General features: G+C 49.0%; 1 protein-coding gene across 1 annotated transcript in view; it reads left to right on the forward strand.

Annotated features, from left to right (window-relative positions):
- PHLPP1 (PH domain and leucine rich repeat protein phosphatase 1) overlaps positions 1-21,451 on the forward strand; it is a 232,987-nt gene that overhangs the window by 157,459 nt on the left and 54,077 nt on the right. Inside the window, exons 5-7 of the mRNA XM_018039368.1 lie at positions 8,146-8,292; positions 9,411-9,641; positions 19,782-19,984. Coding sequence (XP_017894857.1) covers positions 8,146-8,292; positions 9,411-9,641; positions 19,782-19,984 — 581 coding nt within the window. The remainder of the gene's footprint in view (positions 1-8,145; positions 8,293-9,410; positions 9,642-19,781; positions 19,985-21,451) is intronic.

Consider the following 21,451-nt stretch of genomic DNA (forward strand, 5'->3'; position numbering starts at 1 on the left):
TCGCCTCTCGGCCCCCACCCTTACAGATCGTCATGCGTTTTGCTTTAGGATTCCTAGTTTGCAAGGGACCTTGATGATTTTTCTCTCACGAAACACACTCAGAGGCTTTTGTCTCTGTAGATGACCAAGTGTGTTTAGTTGATTGTGCTCTTGTGTGACACCTGAGATGGACACAGAAGTATGCCTGGGAACTTCAGACTAAGTCAGACCGGAGCTAACACGCACACTGCCCACCGTGCCATGGAATTCATTTGGAGAGCTAAGATCGCTGTTTCTTAGAGTGGATGAATATTGACTGCATTTCTCCTCCCTATTCTGAGCTCTGTCACAGGACAGATGAACGTCAGTTATATCCCTTTTCTCACGATGTCTTGTTTGCTCTGTAAAAGTAAAGTTGGGCTCCTCAGGCTGTTGGGGGACTGCGAGTGTCGGCTGTGCCTGAGTCTGTGTGAGAGTACAGTCGGTCTCTTCAGGCTTGGGCGACTGGGGGTGTGGGCTGTGCCTGAGCCTGTGTGAGAGGAGTACAGTTCATCTCCTCAGGCTGTTGGGCGACTGGGGGTGTGGGCTGTGCCTGAGCCTGTGTGAGAGGAGTACAGTCGGTCTCCTCAGGCTGTTGGGGGACTGGGGGTGTGGGCTGTGCCTGAGCCTGTGTGAGAGGAGTACAGTTCATCTCCTCAGGCTGTTGGGGGACTGGGGATGTGGGCTGTGCCTGAGCCTGTGTGAGAGGAGTACAGTCACTCTCCTCAGGCTGTTGGGGGACTGGGGGTGTGGGCCATGCCTGAGCCTGTGTGAGAGGAGTACAGTCGGTCTCCTCAGGCTGTTGGGGGACTGGGGGTGTGGGCTGTGCCTGAGCCTGTGTGAGAGGAGTACAGTTCATCTCCTCAGGCTGTTGGGCGACTGGGGGTGTGGGCTGTGCCTGAGCCTGTGTGAGAGGAGTACAGTTCATCTCCTCAGGCTGTTGGGCGACTGGGGGTGTGGGCTGTGCCTGAGCCTGTGTGAGAGGAGTACAGTCGGTCTCCTCAGGCTGTTGGGCGACTGGGGGTGTGGGCTGTGCCTGAGCCTGTGTGAGAGGAGTACAGTCGGTCTCCTCAGGCTGTTGGGGGACTGGGGGTGTGGGCTGTGCCTGAGCCTGTGTGAGAGGAGTACAGTCACTCTCCTCAGGCTGTTGGGGGACTGGGGGTGTGGGCCGTGCCTGAGCCTGTGTGAGAGGAGTACAGTCGGTCTCCTCAGGCTGTTGGGGGACTGGGGGTGTGGGCTGTGCCTGAGCCTGTGTGAGAGGAGTACAGTTCATCTCCTCAGGCTGTTGGGCGACTGGGGGTGTGGGCTGTGCCTGAGCCTGTGTGAGAGGAGTACAGTCGGTCTCCTCAGGCTGTTGGGCGACTGGGGGTGTGGGCTGTGCCTGAGCCTGTGTGAGAGGAGTACAGTCACTCTCCTCAGGCTGTTGGGCGACTGGGGGTGTGGGCTGTGCCTGAGCCTGTGTGAGAGGAGTACAGTCGGTCTCCTCAGGCTGTTGGGGGACTGGGGGTGTGGGCTGTGCCTGAGTCTGTGTGAGAGGAGTACAGTCGGTCTCCTCAGGCTGTTGGGGGACTGGGGGTGTGGGCTGTGCCTGAGCCTGTGTGAGAGGAGTACAGTCGGTCTCCTCAGGCTGTTGGGGGGACTGGGGGTGTGGGCTGTGCCTGAGCCTGTGTGAGAGGAGTACAGTCGGTCTCCTCAGGCTGTTGGGGGGACTGGGGGTGTGGGCTGTGCCTGAGCCTGTGTGAGAGGAGTACAGTCGGTCTCCTCAGGCTGTTGGGGGACTGGGGGTGTGGGCTGTGCCTGAGTGTGTGTGCAGGTGAGTGTGCATAATGTTCACGGTGTTCATTGTCCTCCAGGGCCGACAGTGACGCCCTCTGTGGCAGAAGCGAGGGTGGAAAGAGTGCTTTCCACTCACTACTTGAGACCATTCTTCAGCCTATGACTTAGAATGATTAGTAATTGATGTCTGTTTACATCTAAGTCTTTAATAAAGTGTAATGAGAAAGCAGGAGAGAGGAGAAGTCCTGATGTACCTACTGTGAGCAGCTTTCTTTAACCTTGGCACTGTGTGTGTGCCTGTGTGTGTGTATACCCAGGCAAGAATACCGGAGTGGGTTGCCATTCCCGTCTCCAAGGGATCTTTCCAACCCAGGGTCAAACCCTGGTCTCCCACATTGCAGACAGATTCTTTACTGAGCCACCAGGGAATCCCATACATATAACAGATTAAACACACACACACACACACACACAGCTTCTTTTCCTTTTAATTTGTAACGTATCAAAAAGAATTTTTTTATTGATCAACTGATAGCTGTAATTATCACAATCATCTTTAAAATAATTTTATGAATCTTCCGTCGTCGGATGCATGGATTTGCCTCTGCTTTCCTATATTGAACGTGAATGAATTCCTGTAACTTCTTTTCAAGGATTTAATCTTATGGTTTGAGAACTGTTAATGTTAGTTTTTAAAATAAAATTATTTAAGCTGTTTCACCAGATATGTGTTTTTCCAAAGTCAGCCAAATTTTATTTTAGAATCTGGATCTGTGCACATTTGATTGCTTATCTGTCTCACCTGTTAGCATGACAGAACTAAAAATCTTTTATCTTGTTGGAGACAGAGATTTCTAGTTTTTTCTTCCGTAACAGTGTGGGGTCACCTTGCTCCCTCCTCTGCATTCTTTTTCAAAGGGAGGAAAGGTCATGGTTCTCTCCTGATCTCCCATCTCCCTCTTACTGAATCGTCACCCTGAGGCATCTCTGTCGCTCATTTGAAGACCAGAGGGAGGTGGTTCTAGGTGGCCTTCCTTCTTATTTTCCTGGGGAGGGGTTTTTGAATTAGCAGATGCGTATAACCTGGCAGCTTTCCACAGACATAAAGAAAACGTGGACCTCTAAGAAGACTAAGGGTTAGAGTTTCCAAAACAGTTGAGTTTTACTGTATTTTGATCAAGAACTTGAGTTCTCAGAAACAATCATGCTTTGTTGGCTGAACAAGCCTGCTGCATGCTGTGTTCGTTTCCGGAAGCAGATGGGGGTAGGCTGTGCAGGGCCACCTTGGCGAGGTGGCGCTGGAGTGACAGAGGTTTCAGATGCTTGGACTGGGTTCAGCCCTGGAGGGTGCAGGTTCCAGGGCAGGCGTGCAGATGGAGGCCTTAGACCACATAGCTAAGTGTGTGGATTCTGATAACCTAAAACCTGCCACTGAAACAGATTCTGTCCTCCTGCCTTCACACACACACTTTTAAGACCACATTTGGATTCAAGTTTAGAATCCCCAGACCCCTTGGGGGACCCCTTCCAGGGCCTGACTGTGGGCTCTTGTCCAACACTTGGAGCCGGGTTGTCCGAGGAGACACACGGGCTGACAAAGCGAGGCTTTATTGGAGAGCAGAGGGGCCAGGGAGCCCCGGAGAGCTGCTCTGTCATGTGGCTCGTGGCCTCGGGTTTCCTCCTGATGGGATTAGCTTCCAGGTTGTCCTTGACCAGTCATTCTGATCCAGTCCACCCTGGGTCGCACAGACCTTGGCCAAGGTGGATGCCGGAGGCGGGCTCTGGGAGGTGGGAGGACGCGGCGTCTCCTTTGACCTTCCCCGAGCTCTTCCTGTTGGCGGAGGCTCATGAGTTCCGTGTTCATTACCAGGACCTCTTGACATAAAAGAACTCAGGCAGCTGGTGCCTGTGGTGCCAGCCGGGGGGCAGTCTAGTCCGTGCCCGCCTAACGGTTCTGTGCTGGATGGGGGGCAGTCTCGACAGTCTAGCCGGTATGTTCCCCTAGCGGTTCTGTGCTGGACCGGGGCCAGTCTCGTCCGTGCGCCCTCCCAGCGGCTCTGCGTTGGCTGTGGCCGCCCGGGGAGCCCGGCTCAGTGGCCCGAGCCTCCTCCTCTCCCGCCTCCAGCTCCGTCCCGCATCCTGCAGGGACCAGGACCCCACAGCCCGTGGGCCCAGGCTCCGTCCGCTCCTTGGGCTGTGGACACAGTGTCCTGGGCGGGTGGGCCTATGGGAGAGGCCCACATGAGCACTGAACAAAGTTTGCTCCTTGGAAGAAAGCGACGACAAACCTAGACAAGCTTATTAAAACACAGAGACATCACTTTACTGACAGAAGTCTGTGCAGTCAAAGCTGTGGTTTTTCCAGTAGTCATGTACAGATATGAGAGTTGGGCCATAAAGAAGGCTGAGCCCAAAGAGTTAATGCTTTCAAACTGTGGTGTTGGAGAAGACTCTTGAGAGTCCCTTGGACAGCAAGGGTATCAAACCAGTCAACCCTGAATATTCATTGAAAGGACTGATGCTGATACTGAAGCTCCAGTACTTTGACCACCTGATGCAAAGAGCTGACTTGTTGGAAAAGACCCTGATGCTGGGAAAGACTTAGGATGGGAGGTGAACGGGGCAACAGAGGATGAGGTGGTTGGATGGCATCACTGATTCAGTGGACGTGAGTTTGAGCCCACTCTGGAAGCTAGTGAAGGACAGGGAAGCCTGGCATGCTGCAGTTCATGGGGTCGCAGAGAGTCAGACACAACTTAGTAAATGAAAAACCACAAAATCAAAATGATCAGTTCTGAAAAATTGATAGAACTTACATGTACTAAGTCTTTGAAATCCAGTGTGTGTGTTATGATTAGAGAAACACGTCAGTTTTGACTGGTCCCGTTGCAGGTGCCCAGGAACCGCCTCAATCTACCGGTATTGTGCCAGACAGCACAGCTCTACATGGAGGGAGCCTGCACTCCTTGTTATGTAGGGACTCTTGGCCTGTAATTATTATTATTATTGACCTTTTCTCTTCCACTTAAGTTTGTCAGCTGCCTTTTACTCATTCAGCTCACTAATGACTTCCTTTCCTCTCAGCAATGGTGTGGTCCTAGTAAACTTGTTTATATACATGAATATACCTTTTCCCCCATTACTGACAAATACTTTCCCAAAAGCCAGTGATTCCGTTTTCCATCCTGAGTAATTACTGGAATTGTAACCCTCCCATTCTCCACTTTCTAAAGTCTTTGTGCTATATTGTGTTGGATAATGTTCAGGATTTTTTTCCTTCATAGAAGAACTTCTTCAAACACAGTTTAGTTTAATTTCATGCATGTTTTGAAACTATGGCCAGTTCTGCCAAAGGAGGTAACACATCTAGACGGCAGGGTACTGTCTTTGTTTGGGCTGGAGCAGCAGTTTTATCTATTTCAGGACAAAGTTACCAGAATTAGAAGGGAAAAAAAAAATCTAGTTAAATTTGAATTTCAGAAAAACAAAGAATATATATGTTTTTAGCATAAGTAAGTCTCATGCAACATTTGAGACATACTAAAAAATATTTGCAGTTTGTCTGAAATAGAAATTTAACTGGAGCCCTGTGTTTTATGTGGCAACTTTATCTCAGAATTCTTCTACTGTCTCAAAAATTGAGGACCCTAAGCAGCTTTTATTTCTGTGGATTAAGCTGTTGATATTTACTATATTAGAAATTTAAGCTGAAAAATATTTTAATATATAGTAATTAATTTAGAAAACAAATAGATGCCATTCTTGTTAACATATGTATTTTTTATGAAAAATAACTACCTTCTAAAACAAAAAAAATAGAAGAATATCATTGTTTTATGTTGTTGCAAATCTTTTAAATCCTGGCTTAGTTGAAGACAGTTGGATTCTTGAGTCTGTTTCTGCTTCTAAACAGGTGTGCTCTCATAGAGATGTGTGCTGTCTGGAAACCTCCCCTGGACATTTGGGAGGAAGGGAGAGTGACAAGAGGCAAATGACACCTTAGTGTTGTTTTGAACATAAATTTAAGCTTGAGAACCTCCTGAAAGGGTTTTAAGGACGTCTTCCATTGCCCCCAACTTTGCTTTGAGAGCTCCTGGGCTGGAAATAATAGACCCTGTAATTCCAGCTTGTGTCACGTAGGTCATGGGTAGTCAGAATAGAGGACGACATTCTCTTTCAAGAAGGACTAAGGAGTCAAATGGTAAAATACGAAAATGTTTTAGTTATTATTCAAGTTTAGCAGTAATTTTTAAGCTTTCTTTTTTACTTTAAACTTACTCTGTCATCCAAGAAAGCCACTATCAATCTGTCAGATGTGTGCATTGTCAGATTTCTGTCTAGAATAAAATGGATATAGTTATTTAGAGCAAAGCTTGACATTTTTTATTTAGAATTTAGTAAAGAAGTCACATGACAGTTTCTTTAAAATGTTGCCTGGATTGAATTGAGTTTATTTTTAAGATACTGTGTCTGTTTTAGGCATTGTATACCTTGCTTAGACTTTAGGCATGGCCAGTTTTTAAAATAACTGACATAATGCAATAGCTAATCAGATTTGCTTCTCAATAGAAAATGTGGATCATGGCATCTGGTCCCATCACTTCATGGGAAATAGATGGGGAAACAGTAGAAACAGTGTCAGACTTTATTTTGAGGGGCTCCAAAATCACGGCAGGTGGTCATGAAATTAAAAGATGCTTACTCCTTGGAAGAAAAGTTATGACCAACCTAGATAGCATATTCAAAAGCAGAGACATTACTTTGCCGACTAAGGTCCGTCTAGTCAAGGCTATGGTTTTTTCTGTGGTCATGTATGGATGTGAGAGTTGGACTGTGAAGAAAGCTGAGTGCCGAAGAATTGATGCTTTTGAACTGTGGTGTTGGAGAAGACTCTTGACAGTCCCTTGAACTGCAAGGAGATCCAACCAGTCCATTCTGAAGATCAGCCCTGGGATTTCTTTGGAAGGAATGATGCTGAAGCTGAAACTCCAGTACTTTGGCCACCTCATGTGAAGAGTTAACTCATTGGAAAAGACTCTGATGCTGGGAGGGATTGGGGGCAGGAGGAGAAGGGGACGACCGAGGGTGAGATGGCTGGATGGCATCAGTGACTCGATGGACGTGAGTCTGGGTGAACTCCAGGAGCTGGTGATGGACAGAGAGGCCTGGCGTGCTGCGATTCATGGGGTCGCAAAGAGTCGGACAGGACTGAGGGACTGAACTGAACTGAGAAAATGGGTAGAGGCTGGCAAAGAGCCAAACGTGAGAATTTAGAGATGACTTCTTGAATTGCTTTAATTGCTTGGACGACTGAGAAAATGAAAGAGCCATTAACAAAAATAGAACAGGAGGAAGTGCTGGTCTGGGATAAAGATGGTAAGTTCAGTTTTGGGCCGGAGGTGCTGTTGGCAGGTCAGGGGAGAGGAGAGGGGCTGTGACGGGTTAGAGAGCATTGTCCACGGAGCAGGGAAACAGCGCCAAGGAAGGCAGGGTAAAGAGAGAGAAGAGACTGACGAGGACCAGATCTGTGATGCCTGACTGTGCGGTAGGCAGGAGGAAAGGAGAGAAGGTCTGGAGAGAGCTGTGGCCTTGCCAGGTGGCTCCATGGTGAAGAACCTGCCTGCAACGCAGGAGACATGGTTTTGATCCTTGGACGGGGAAGATCCCCTGGAGAGGGTAATGACAGCCCATCCCAGTGTTCTTGCCCAGGGAATCCCATGGACAGTGGAGCCTGGTGGGCTATAGTCCACGGGGTCCCAAAGAGTCAGACATGGCTGAGCGACTCAACAGTAACAGCAGGAAGAGGCAGTGAGGAAAGTGTGGTTAGAGTGGGGTGAGCAGAGGTCCTCCAGGAAGGCTGTGTGGCCTGCAGGATTGAGTGTGGGACTGAGATGAGGAGTGGCGGCTGGTTCTTCAGCTTCGAACTGCAGAGCTGGGCACCGCAGAGCGAGTGTGGTTTTGATAGACTGGGAAGTTTTTCATTATTTCAGGTTTGGGTTTTCGACGTGTCTGGGAAATCCTAAAGAACTTTTCCTTCCTCTCTGTTACTCACACAGGTGCTAATGAAGCCAGCCAAGGGGAAGCTGAAAGCCTCACTCCAGCAAGCCCACCTCCTCAGATGCTCAGCCTTGCTTTAGAGTGGCGCCTGCTTTAAACAGAGCTGTTCTCTCAGGTGGCGCACCAGCCTCAGAGTCTGCAGATGCGCCACCAGCTCTGTGCCAGCTTGCCCTGTGTGGGCTCTGCTCCGCTGAGTCAGAGTCAGCCTAGAGGGTCTCTAAGGCAGTGCTGAAGCCATGTGCTGTTGCGCGTCTGTGACATCGGTCTTTCCTTTCTGTTTTGTTTTTGTGATAGGTTCACCAAGTTGAAGAGTCTCAACCTTTCCAATAACCATTTAGGGGATTTCCCGCTAGCAGTCTGCAATATTCCGACCCTGGCTGAGCTCAACGTGTCGTGCAATGCCCTCCGAGCTGTCCCGGCCGCCGTGGGAGCGATGTGCAAGTAGGTCCACCAGCCTCCCTGCAGGGCCCCCGAGGCCCCGCCCAGGACACCTCGCTGGGGCCATCGCACAGGAGGCTGGCGTGCTGTGCTGGTCGTAGGTGCCTCTGCCCCAAATCAAGAGATCACGCTTTTGCGTAGAGTTCATTTTGTAGCTTCTTTGAGAATCTAGTAAAAAAATTAAAATATCCTCATTTAGAATCAGTGATCCCTACAGATGAATGTGTCTAAATATAGGCGGAGGGGTTACTTTCTCATTTCCTGAGTTATGTTGAATTCTAAGGCTTAGAAATTAGTTTTTTTTTTTTAATATATGCTTCCAGTTTTATTAAGTGAAACTACTTAAAATCTTACACATGCTCATTATGAAAGTGAAAGTGAAGTCGCTCAGTCGTGTCCGACTCTTTGCAACCCCATGGACTGTAGCCCACCAGGCTCCTCTGTCCATGGAATTCTCCAGACAAGAATACTGCAGTGGGTTGCCATTTCCTCCTCCAGGGGACCTTCCCAACCCAGGGATCAAACTTGGGTTTCCTGCATTGCAGGCAGGTTCTTTACCAGGGATATAAATACTATGAAATACTATAGCAAATAAAACAGTAAATATTTTAGAAGCTCCCTAAATCCTATTATCTAAAAAATCTTTATTACCAATATTAGGAAAATATTATGGGATACATTTTTCTTTTCATTTATACAGAAAGAAGGATGGATGTACAGATGAAAAGTGATATCTCAGTATTTGTACTTCTTTTAGGAGAAAAGTACAGAATCTTCTCTTATGTTTAAAAGTCAGAAGTTAATTTTTAAAATAACAACGAAAGATGAGTATCTCGGCTGATTGACACTGCAGTCAGCTTGCTGTGTTCCCATTTACGCCTGTCCAGGTTCAGGGAATTGGTCCTAATTTTCATTTTCAATAAAAGATTAAGATGCTTGTCTCTGATCTTTTCTCTCTGGTGTATTATCACCTCAGGCCCTGCCCTTAGCATTTTGCAAAGGAGAGTGCAATATAGTTCCTTTTTCTGGTAAGAGGATCTATACTTACGCAACTTGAATGTTAATAATAAAGATGTAAAGTGTATACGTTCTCTTTGTAACTCTTACGTTTTCTTTGCTAGCTTACAGACATTTTTGTTGGATGGAAACTTTCTCCAGACCCTTCCTGCTGAGTTGGAGAACATGCATCAGCTTAGTTATCTTGGTCTTTCTTTCAATGAATTCACTGACTTTCCAGAGGTGCTGGAGAAGCTGACAGCTGTGGATAAGCTTTGTATGTCTGGAAACTGCATGGAGACGCTTCGGCTACAGGCTTTAAGAAAAATGCCTCACATTAAGCATGTGGATCTGAGGTAACCACCTTAAAGAAATCTGTCCCGTTTGAGCGGTTGGCTTCTGTCTGCGACGTTGGTTGTGGCCCCTCTTTTGGCTTTCTTCTGTCTAGACAAGCAAGCTGGTTAGTTGCAGTTAGGACCCGCTTTTCTGTTTTCCCTCAGAGGGAACCCTGAAACTTCTTAAATTTTTTTTTTCCCCTCATCAATGAGTGACCGTCTATCTCAAAGGTCTTAGTTGATTTTGCAGGTTTGAGTCCAGCTTTAATTAGTAGCACCATCAAGTCAGAGAAGGCTGTCTATGGTGAATGAAAACCGTGTTCCTGAGAGCCAGGTCGATTTTGCTCCCCGTCACCCTCCCTTTCTGTGGCCCGAGGCCTTGGCATCATCGAGCTCCTCTCCTTTCTTTTTTTCCCTTCCTTGGCTTCCTTAATATAATATATTCATTAGATTAGTTATTTATTTGATTTGTTTAATTTCCTCTCTCTCCATCCGGATGGCTCTTCCCTTAGTTTACTGTTCTTTATAAAAATGTAACCCTCGTCATCTTTTGTTAGGCCTGAGTTTGGCTAGAGCCTCCCCTCTCATCCCTTTGCAAGAGCAGGGAACGTGCATTTTGAATTCTGATCACACTAAACTCCAACTGAAAACACCCACATGTCCTTGCTTACATCATAGATGTATTTTTGTATATACTTTACATATGGATGGGCTTTGAGTTCCTGCAAAACAGCATATTGGGTTTAGGGCTTAATATTAACTTGCCCAATTTGATATTTTTCAATGAAAGTAACTTCCCCATTGGAGCTAAAGCTCCAGTAACTTTGGCCACCTGGTGTGAAGAGCTGATTCATTGGAAAAGACCCTGATGCTGGGAAAGATTGAGGGTAGGAGGAGAAAGGGCTGACAGAGAATGAGATGGTCAGATGGCCTCACTGGCTCAATGGTCAGGAATTTGAGCAAACTCCGGGAGATGGTGATGGACAAGGAGGCCTGGTGCGCTGCGGGTCCATGGGGTCACAGAGAGTTGGACACAACTTAGTGACTGAACAGTAATCCCCATTAGCCAGGGAGCGGCGAGCACATTAAATCTCAGGTGAGATGTTTAATGTTTCTGTGCAGCTGTATTCTCATCTCTAGATCACGGTCAATAACAGCATGACTCCTAGAGTTTGGGAAGGAAGAGAGTAAATGCCCCTCTCCCTCAGCAGATGCTCCGTGCTGCTCTCATCACCTGGTGAGAACTCCTGCTCGTGACCCTCTCTGCTGTGATTCTTGGCGCCTTCTCCCCTCTTTGGATTTTCCCGTTTCTCTGCCTGCTTGCCTCCCGGGCGATGGCGCCAGGCCTTCCCTTGGGCCTGTCCGAGCCCATCAGCACCAAGCAGCAGCATTGCCTTTTTGCTTCCCGTTCATCTCCCTTCTTCCGGCTTGGCCCGGGGACCCATTCGTTCCAGTCCCGCAGGGAAGTGGTTAGCTTCATCTTTCCTCAGGCCTGGGGATAGGCTAGCAATTTGCAGACATACAGTTCTTAGTTCAGGGAGACCAAATGGTAACGGTTTCTCTAACTTTGAGAGCTTTTTAAAGGGTGACAGGATAGGGAGCTGAACACGTTGTCTTCTTAACTTTCTTTCTGAATTTGTTACCCTTACTTGCCTCTGAGTGGTGGCTCAGTGGCAAAAGAATCTGCCTTCAGTGCAGGAGAGGCAGGAGATGTGGGTTCGATCCCCGGGTTGAAAAGATCCCCTGGAGGAAGAAATGGCAACCCCCTCCAGCATCCTTCCCTGGGAAACTCCATGGACAGGGGATCCTGGCGGGCTGCGGTCCATGGGGTCACAGAGTCACACGCCTGCAGTGACTGGAGCACCCACAGCACACACACAACGGGGTTTAGAAAACCTCCGTGTTCAAGGATTTGAGCTCTTTTAAATAAAAAGCCACCCAGAGATTTAACAATGGTCACATTGCTCACTGGTAACAAGCATGAGAGAGGATTTGTAAGTTACCTCCTGTTAGGGAGGAAGACATCATTTTCCTTGATGTGAATCAGCTTCCAGACGAGATCAATCTAATATGTTTGGAAGCAGCTGTTCTTATTAAGAGTTTTGTAAATTCTTCAAATTTTTAGTTCAAATTGGGTCTTTTTAAAAAGATAAGTTACAGGATATTTAGAAACCAGAATAAACTTTTATACACTGGAAATGTTGAATGATTGTGAGTAACTGCTTCCCTCCAGACTGCTGAGCTGAGAAGATGGGAATCTGGTCAGATTTGCTTGTGATTCTGCCTTAATATTTCATGTTGAAGCTAGTGGGGTGATTTAAGAGGAGTCTCACTTAGTCTCTGTGAGCCGAGGGCTGATTCTAGTGATTGCATTTCTGATCCTTCAGATGGAACCAGTACGTCAAATTAAAAGTAATCATTTTTCTTTTAATCTTACTCTTTCTCACATTGACATATTTAAGACTGATACTGTCTTTTCTATGGTGTAGGGAATATTCTAGCCTTTTCTCCAAACTCTGGATGTTACATTTCTCTCCTTGATCACTCCTCTCTCTCTTCTCTGCCTTGAGGGTTGGTTGCCTGTGCTCTCGGGACCCCATTGTTACCTCCCGTCTCTGTGGTAAAAATTCATCTTGCTCCAACCCTTCTTTCTCGTCTTAGGATCAATTCCACTTCAGCTGCCAACAGGATATTTCACCTTGCTTTCGTCTTTTGACACACTCAACCAAATTACATGTGAAACAGTTTAATGTTTTTTCATGTATTTTTAAATTGGAGTATAATTGCTTTGTGATGTGTTCGTTTCTGCTGCGAATCAGCTGTATGTATACGTGTGTTCCCTCCCTTTTCAGTCTCTGTCCCCCTGCCCCCGCCCCACCCCACCCTCAGGCTGTCACAGAGCACTGCGCTGAGCTCCCTGGGCTATCAGCAGTCTCCCAGCTGTGCACAGCAGTCTCCCAGCTGCGCACGGCGGTTCCCAGCTGCGCCCGGCGGTTACTAGCTGCGCGAAGCAGTCTCCCAGCTGCGCCCGGCGGCTCCCGGCTGCGCCCGGCGGCTCCCGGCTGCGCCCAGCGGTTCCCAGCTGCGCCCGGCGGTTACTAGCTGCGCCCGGCGGTTACTAGCTGCGCACAGCAGTCTCCCAGCTGCGCCCGGCGGTTCCCAGCTGCGCCCGGCGGTTACTAGCTGCACCCAGCTGTTCCCAGCTGCGCCCGGCGGTTCCCAGCTGCGCCCGGCGGTTACTAGCTGCACACAGCGGTTACTAGCTGCGCCCGGCGGCTCCCGGCCGCGCCCGGCAGTTACTAGCTGCGCACAGCGGTTACTAGCTGCACACAGCGGTTCCTGGCTGCGCCCGGCGGTTCCCAGCTGCGCCCGGCGGCTCCCAGCTGCGCCCGGCAGTTACTAGCTGCACACAGCGGTTACTAGCTGCGCCCGGCGGCTCCCGGCTGCGCCCGGCGGCTCCCAGCTGCGCCCGGCAGTTACTAGCTGCACACAGCGGTTCCTGGCTGCGCCCGGCGGTTCCCAGCTGCGCCCGGCGGCTCCCAGCTGCGCCCGGCAGTTACTAGCTGCGCCCGGCGGCTCCCGGCTGCGCCCGGCGGTTACTAGCTGCACACAGCGGTTCCTAGCTGCGCCCGGCGGCTCCCGGCTGCGCCCGGCGGTTCCCAGCTGCGCCCGGCGGCTCCCAGCTGCGCCCGGCGGTTACTAGCTGCACACAGCGGTTACTAGCTGCGCCCGGCGGTTACTAGCTGCACACAGCGGTTACTAGCTGCGCCCGGCGGCTCCCGGCTGCGCCCGGCGGTTCCCAGCTGCGCCCGGCGGTTACTAGCTGCACACGGCGGTTCCTGGCTGCGCCCGGCGGTTCCTAGCTGCGCCCGGCGGTTCCTAGCTGCACACAGCGGTTCCCGGCTGCGCCCGGCGGCTCCCGGCTGCGCCCGGCGGTTCCCAGCTGCGCCCGGCGGTTACTAGCTGCACACGGCGGTTCCTGGCTGCGCCCGGCGGTTCCTAGCTGCGCCCGGCGGTTCCTAGCTGCACACAGCGGTTCCCGGCTGCGCCCGGCGGCTCCCGGCTGCGCCCGGCGGTTCCTAGCTGCGCCCGGCGGTTCCCAGCTGCGCCCGGCGGCTCCCGGCCGCGCCCGGCGGCTCCTAGCTGCGCCCGGCGGCTCCCGGCTGCGCCCGGCGGTTACTAGCCGCACACAGCGGCTCCCGGCTGCACACGGCGGCTCCCGGCCGCGCCCGGCGGTTCCTAGCCGCACACAGCGGTTCCTAGCTGCGCCCGGCGGTTACTAGCTGCGCCCGGCGGCTCCCGGCGGCTCCCGGCCGCACACAGCGGCTCCCGGCCGCGCCGTTTACGCGAGGCAGTGCTCATGTCAGCGCTGCTCTCGGCTTATCCCGCCTTCTCCTTCCTGTCTCTGTGTCCACAGGTCTGCTTATACATCTGTGTCTGCCCCTGCCCTGCAAATAGATTCCTTAGTGCCATTTTTCTAGATTCCATATATATGAGTTAATATACAATATGTGTTTTTCTGACTTCACTCTGTATGACAGAGTCTAGGTTCATCCACATGGCTATAAATGACCACTTTCTCTCTTTATTCAGCAAGTTCTTTCCCCTGGGTCCCTATTTTTGCCGATAGCACCACTTCATTGGTTCAGTTCAGTCGCTCAGTTGTGTCCGACTCTGTGCAGCCCTGGGGACTGTAGCACGCCAGGCTTCTCTGTCCATCACCAACTCCCGGAGCTTACTCAAACTCATGTCTATCGCGTCGGTGATGCCATCCAACCATCTCATCCTCTGTCGTCCCCCTCTCCTCTTGCCCTCAGTCTTTCCCAGCATCAGGATTTTTTCTAATGAGTCAGCTCTTCCCATCGGGTGGCCAAAGTATTGGAGTTTCAGCTCTAGTATCGGTCCTTCCAATGAATATTCACGACTGATTTCCTTTAGGATGGACTGGTCTGATCTTGCAGTCTAAGAGACTCTCAAGAAAATTCTCCAACACCACAGTTCAAAATTATCAATTCTTTGGTGCTCAGCTTTCTTCACAGTCCAACGCTCACATCCATACATGACCACAGGAAAAGCCATAGCTTTGACTAGACAGACTTTTGTCAACAAAGTAATTCCTGGTTTTTAATATGCTGTCTAGGTTTGTCATAGTTTTTTTTCCAAGGAGCAAACATCTTTTAATTTCATGGCTGCAGTCACCATCTACAGTGATTTTAGAGCCCAAGAAATTAAAGTCTCTCACTGTTTCCCCATCTATTTCCCTTGAAATAGTGGGACTGGATGCCATGATCTTCATTTTTTGAATGTTGAGTTTTAGGCCAGCTTCTTCACTCTCCTCTTTCACTTTCACTGCGTTGTCCACAAAGGTCCATCTAGTCAAGGCTGTGGTTTTTCCAGTGGTCATGTATGGATGTGAGAGTTGGACTATAAAGAAAGCTGAGCACCAAAGAATTGATGCTTTTGAACTGTGGTGTTGGAGAAGACTCTTGAGAGTCCCTTGGACTGCAAGGAGATCCAACCAGTCCATTCTAAAGGAGATCAATCCTGGGTGTTCACTGGAAAGACTGACGTTGAGGCGGAAACTCCAATACTTTGGCCACCTGATGTGAAGAACTGACTCATTGGAAAAGACCCTGATGTTGGGAAAGATTGAGGGCAGGAGGAGAAGGGGACAACAGAGGATGAGATCGTTGGATGGCATCACCGACTCAATAGACAGGAGTTTGGGTAAACTCTGGGAGTTGGTGATGGACAAGGAGGCCTGGCGTGCTGCAGTCCACGGGGTCGCAAAGAGTCGGACACAACTGAGCAACTGAACTGAGCTTTCGCTTTCATCAAGAGACTCTTTAGTTCTTCTTCACTTTCTGCCATAAGGGTGGTGTCATCTACGTATCTGAAGTTACTGATATCTCTCCCAGCAATCTTGATTCCAGCTTTCACTTCATCCAGCCTGGCATTTCACATGATATACTCTGCATATAAGTTAAATAAGCAAGGTGACAATATACAGCCTTGACGTACTCCTTTCCCAGTTTGGAACCAGTCTGTGTTCCATGTCCAGTTCTAACCGTTGCTTCCTGACCTGCATACAGATTTCCTCAAGAGGCAGGTCAGGTGGTCTGGTATTCCCATCTCTTTCAGAATTTTCCAGTTTGTTGTGAGCCACAGAGTCAAAGTCTTTAGCATAGTCAACGAAGCAGAAGTAGATGCTTTTCTGGAATTCTCTTGCTTTTTCTATAATCCAGCAGATGTTGGCAATTTGACCTTTGGTTCCTCTGCCCTTCCTAAATCCAGCTTGAGCATCTGGGAGTTCTCCATTCACCTGCTGCTGAAGCCTGGCTTGGAGAATTTTGAGCATTATTTTGCTAGTGTCTGAGATGAGTGCAGTTGCGCCGTAGTTTGACCCTTCTTTCACGTTGCCTTTCTTTGGGATTGGAATGAAAACTGACGTTTTCCAGTCCTGTGGCCCCTGCTGAGTTTTCCGACTTCACTGGTTATCCAGACACAAGATTTGTGCCTGTGTTTTCTAGTGTGCCGCCCAGGTGCTTGCTATCATATCAGTTCGTCTTGGGCACCAGTCCCGCTCTCTGGCCCTTGCTCTCTCTTCTCACTGCTGCTCTCGCCTCCTCTCTGCGCTCTCTGCTGCCACTGTACAGCCTCTCAAGCACAGCCTCACTCAGAACCTTAGTTTTCTAACTCAAGATACTTAAGCTCTCATTTCTGGTTTCAAGCCCCTAGCCTGTGAATCCCTTGAGGATGAGGTTCTAAGTATGGTTCAGTCCAGAGTGGGGTCCTCCAGCATGTGCTAGCAAACCAACTATTTGCAACTTTTTTTAAACAAAGAGATAGGTATAGTAATTGAGACTTAATATCTTGGAAACATTCGCCATTGCCACAATATTCACGTAGACCCACGTAAGCAGACGCAGTTCACTGTACAGGGAGCACATTAGGCCGGGTGCTGGCGAACTCCACGTGGCAAGCCACTTGTGTGGAGCGCTGTGACCCAGTGTGTGTGCATGTCCGTCCATGAGGGATTAGAGGTTGGGAAAATAGGTCCTTCCTCCTAGATAACTTGAGAAGCACTGCTCTCATTTGTATAGCCTGAGTCTCTGTAGTGAAAATGGGCTAGTCGCTCAGCTGTGTCCAAGTCTTTGCCACCCCATGGACTGTAGCCCACCAGGCTCCTCTGTCCGTGGGATTCTCCGGGCAGGAACACTGGAGAAGGTCGCCGTGCCCTCCTCCAGGGCGTCTTCCAGACGCAGGGGTCAGACCTGGGCCCCCGCACTGCAGGCAGGTTCTTTGCTGTCTGAGCCGCCAGGGAAGCCTGTGTCCGTGAACCCGCAGTGTTAGTGCGCAGCAGGCCCCGTGCTTGATAAATGGTGTGGACTCGCCCAGCTCATGTCTGTGTTCTCACTCCTCTCACTCGGTGTGTGCTCCTGAGGGGCCCCTGCACACACGCGTGAACCTCAGCCTGAGAGTCCAAAGGCCATTTAGCTCCTCCCCTTGGACTCCTTGCTTCTCCCGTTTATGTCCAGTGAATTCTGCCTGCTCTCGGGGTTCAGATGACATCCATCCTCTCCCATAGCATTTTCCGACCCGTCTCTATGTTTTATACCTCATTTATGACATTGATCGGGCTTCCCTGGTAGCTCCATCGGTAAAGAATCTGCCTGACAATGCAGGAGACAGGGGTTTCATCCCTGGGTGGGGAAGATCCCCTGGAGAAAGAAGTGACAACCTACTGCAGTATTCCTGCCTGGGAAATCCCACGGACAGAAGAGCCTGGTGGGCTGCAGTCCATGGCGTGACAAAAGAGTTGGACACGACTTGTCGACTAAACCACCACCATGACACCGATCACAGACTTGGATCCTCTGGCTTCACATTTTAAAGCATATGTGGTTTGAATTACTAAGTCTGTTGGCACGCCCCTTATCTTATTCGTCTCTTACTGACGCACAGCCTGGGGTTGTGCTTGTCCTGTCCCCGTGGCCCCTTTCGTGTGCAGGATACTGGCAGGTGTGTCCCCCTCATTGCTCGGCACCGTGTAGGACAAGGAAGGCGTCAGCCTCCATGTCCAGGTTACAGTGAGGCTTCCTGGAGGCTTAGATGATGGCTCAAGGTCATATGTGTAAAGTTTTCAGCAGCAGACTGGAACTAGAACATTTTCACACTGCGGACCTACACACAATAAATGTTCAGTGAGTATTGATGAAAATAAATAAAATGCTCTGTTAACTGAGGAGGTTATTGGAAAGGAATTCTCACAACATTTTGCCTCTTTAAAAGCTCATCTGAAGTAGTCATATTATCATGTGAGCCTGAAACCTTTTGATATTTGCATCCTGATAAGACTTGACAATTTAAAGTGAATAGTGGCAATAACCTCCCTGTCATTATAAATTCTCTTTTGTCTCATTAAATCAGCCCTATAATTGTGTTGGTGTTAATACAGTGCAGGGTTGGGGGTAGGCTGAGATTAGTGCATTGTGAAGGTGATTTAAAGCATAGACTCGGGAGAACACAGGGCAGTTTTCAGTTCCTGTCGTCTCTTGTATCCAAAAGGAGATTTGGGTTTTGATGCAAAGAACTGACTTATTGGAAAAGACCCTGACACTGGGAAAGATTGAAGGCAGATGGAGAAGGGGACGACAGAGGATGAGATGGTTGGATGGCATCACTGACTCGATGGACATGAGTTTGAGCAGGCTCTGGGAGTTGGTGATGGACAGGGAAGCCTGGCATGTTGCAGTCCATGGGGTAGAAAAGAGTTGGACACGACTGAGCGACTGAACTAAGGTGACTCTGTGTACATATTCTAGTAATGTAGTGAGCATTTAGAGATAGGCAGACCACTGAGTTGAAGCCAGTTTTTTACAACCTGGAACAGAAAAGAGAAGGAGCAAAAAATAATAATTTTAAATCTCAGGGACATTTGAAGGAGCCACATGCTGTCCTCGTGGTTTGACAAATCCTTAGCTCTTGGCTGTCTTGTCCTTCCTCCTTGAGTTCCAATGGCTTTATGATACTGCTATTAGAAATTTAGTTCAGTGCTCTCATTTTATTTTTTTAGATTTATTTTTTAAATTTTAAAAATTTAGTTACTCTCATTTTATTTTTTCCAAGGGCTGGAAAGCACTGCAGAGAACACTTGACTTTTTTCTAAGTTCCTCCTCTCATATTAATGCTTTGTAACCAAGTGCACGACCTCAGCGCTCTGTTCGCTTTGTAACAAGGAGTAGGAGCTTCTGTTGTTTGTTTGTTTGTACAGGAGCTGGGCGTAGCCTGGCAAACTAGGCCTGGAGAGCTCATCTGTTTTCCTCCACTTTGAAACTAGATGTGCTTTTGCACTGATTCCTCGTCCCCTCACCACTAGCCTATCTCCCTGGCGCCTCGTCCGTGGCCACGTGGGTCCGTGAGCTCACCAGTGTTTATGAACCAGGCTCTGCCAGGCTTTCCCTGCACCCCGCACTCGCTGGGCCCCATCGCGATCCTTTGTTCTGTGCGTTCACAGTGAATCCTACGTGCCAAATATCAGTACTTCCTGCGCTTTGCTTTTTCAAGCAGTGTTTTAAAGATGGAGACAGTTTTGGTAATTGATCCTTGGTCTGGAACCAGCTATGAAAATTCAGATAGGCTCACGCGCCTGTTTCTGGTGCATAGGTGGCCCCATTCTTTTTTTTTTTTTTTTCACCCAAGCTCACCTGTTAGTTTTGTCCTTTATGGCTGCTCATCTACCTGCTCGCTTATCCTCTCCTTCCTTAAATACTCAGTGTAGCTGCGCGTGCTTAGCAGGGTTTCCTGGGTTTTGTTTCTTGTATTCTTTCAACCAGATTCTTAGAAATAAATGTTTAAATGATTTCCCCCCCTTGAAATGAATTAAGATAAAAATCAATATGCATGCTTTTCTTCCAGGCTATTAATGCTCTAAATTGCATTTCAGAATATAGTTGCAAAGTTAAGACCTCATGGAATTGTAGCTGGGAATAGCCAGGGGACCTAGCTAGTGAAGGAAGAGCAGATACTGAGAGTAAAGAAATGATGGAGAGCTGTGACAGTGAGGCCTGAGGCCCTCCTGTTGGTCACATATAAGGGGTGGCTTGTATTTACAGCATTGCCTTTGGTTATAGTCTCTGTTTGTGTCATTTTCCTCTCAAGACTGAACCTAATTAGGAAACTAGTGGCGGACGGAGTGGACTTTCTCCCCCATGTCACTCAGCTCGACCTGCGAGACAACCAGCTTGGGAATCTGGACGCCACGGTTTTCAGCGGCCTTGAGGTTCTGCACTGCGAGCGGAACCAGCTGGTGGCACTAGGCCTCTGCGGCTGCGTCCTCAAAGCACTCCATGCCGCTTCTAATGGTATGTAACGAGACCTGGCCCCGAGAACTCGCTCAGTGCAGTGCTCTCGTCTTCCTCCCGGCTTTGACCTCTTTCCTCATTCAGTGAAACAGGTGTCAGGTTTTGCTAAGACAGAAATCAGGAGAGGAGAATGCTGTTGGGATTTAAAGCGACCAAAAGGAAGCACTTACAGCCCTGGCCTGTTTTTCTCCCGTCGTGACATCTGAATAAGTCACTCCCCCCGGGGATGGGCTCTTCACTCTTCGGCTTGAAGAGCAGATGTTGTTGGCGGGGGCGGGGGGGCGCGATGGGACGTGAACTGTTTATTGGGCCGCTTGTGACGATGGTGCATCTGGAGAGTGAAAGGGGAAGGCAGGTCTATTATGGATCCACACAAGGCCTCAGATCTGCCCCACCAACAGAGGGCCTCCCCGCAGGAGAAGCCTGCAGTATCCATCACAGGGCCACCACGAAGCAAGAGCTGTGTGCATTCAATGAGGGTGCCTCCTTAGACTTCGGAGATCACAGCAGTTCTAAAAAAAGAAAAGGTCATATGGGTGCATGTTTGGTGAAGTGAATGAAGATTTCTACCCCTTCCCGTCGGACAGCTGCATGGAAACGAGTGTTTACTACTGCACGCTGAGCAGGTGTTTGTCAAGCACTTGTCCTCTATGTCGTGCAGCACAGGACTGCTAAAGGAGAGGAGCTCTTTCTTTCCTTTTCCTTTTTTTGGTTTTAATGAATTTACTGTCAGTTCATCAGGCACTCTATCTGTCAGATCTAGGCCCTGAAATCGATTTCTCACTTCCACTGTATAATCAGAAGGGATTTGATTTAGGTCATACCTGAATGGTCTAGCGGTTTTCCCTGCTTTCTTCAGTTTGAGTCTGAATTTGGTAATAAGGAGTTCATGATCTGAGCCACAGTCAGCTCCTGGTCTTGTTTTTGCTGACTGTATAGAGCTTCTCCAACTTTGGCTGCAAAGAATATAATCAATCTGATTTTGGTGTTGACTATCTGGTGATGTCCATGTATAGAGTCTTCTCTTGTGTTGTTGGAAGAGGGTGTTTGCTATGACCAGTGCATTTTCTTGGCAAAACTCTATTAGTGTTTGCCCTGCTTCATTCCGCATTCGAAGGCCAAATTTTCCTGTTACTCCAGGTGTTTCTTGACTTCCTACTTTTGCATTCCAGTCCCCTATAATGAAAAGGACATCTATTTTGGGTGTTAGTTCTAAAAGATCTTGTAGGTCTTCATAAAACCGTTCAGCTTCAGCTTCTTCAGCTTTACTGGTTGGGGCATAGACTTGGATAACTGTGATATGGAATGGTTTGCCTTGGAGACGAACAGAGATCATTCTGTCATTTTTGAGATTGCACCCAAGTACTGCATTTTGGACTCTTTTGTTGACCATAATGGCTACTCCATTTCTTCTGAGGGATTCCTGCCCGCAGTAGTAGATATAATGGTCATCTGAGTTAAATTCAC

Source organism: Capra hircus, chromosome 24, assembly GCF_001704415.2.
Source record: "Capra hircus breed San Clemente chromosome 24, ASM170441v1, whole genome shotgun sequence".
NCBI classification, from domain to species: Eukaryota; Metazoa; Chordata; class Mammalia; order Artiodactyla; family Bovidae; genus Capra; species Capra hircus.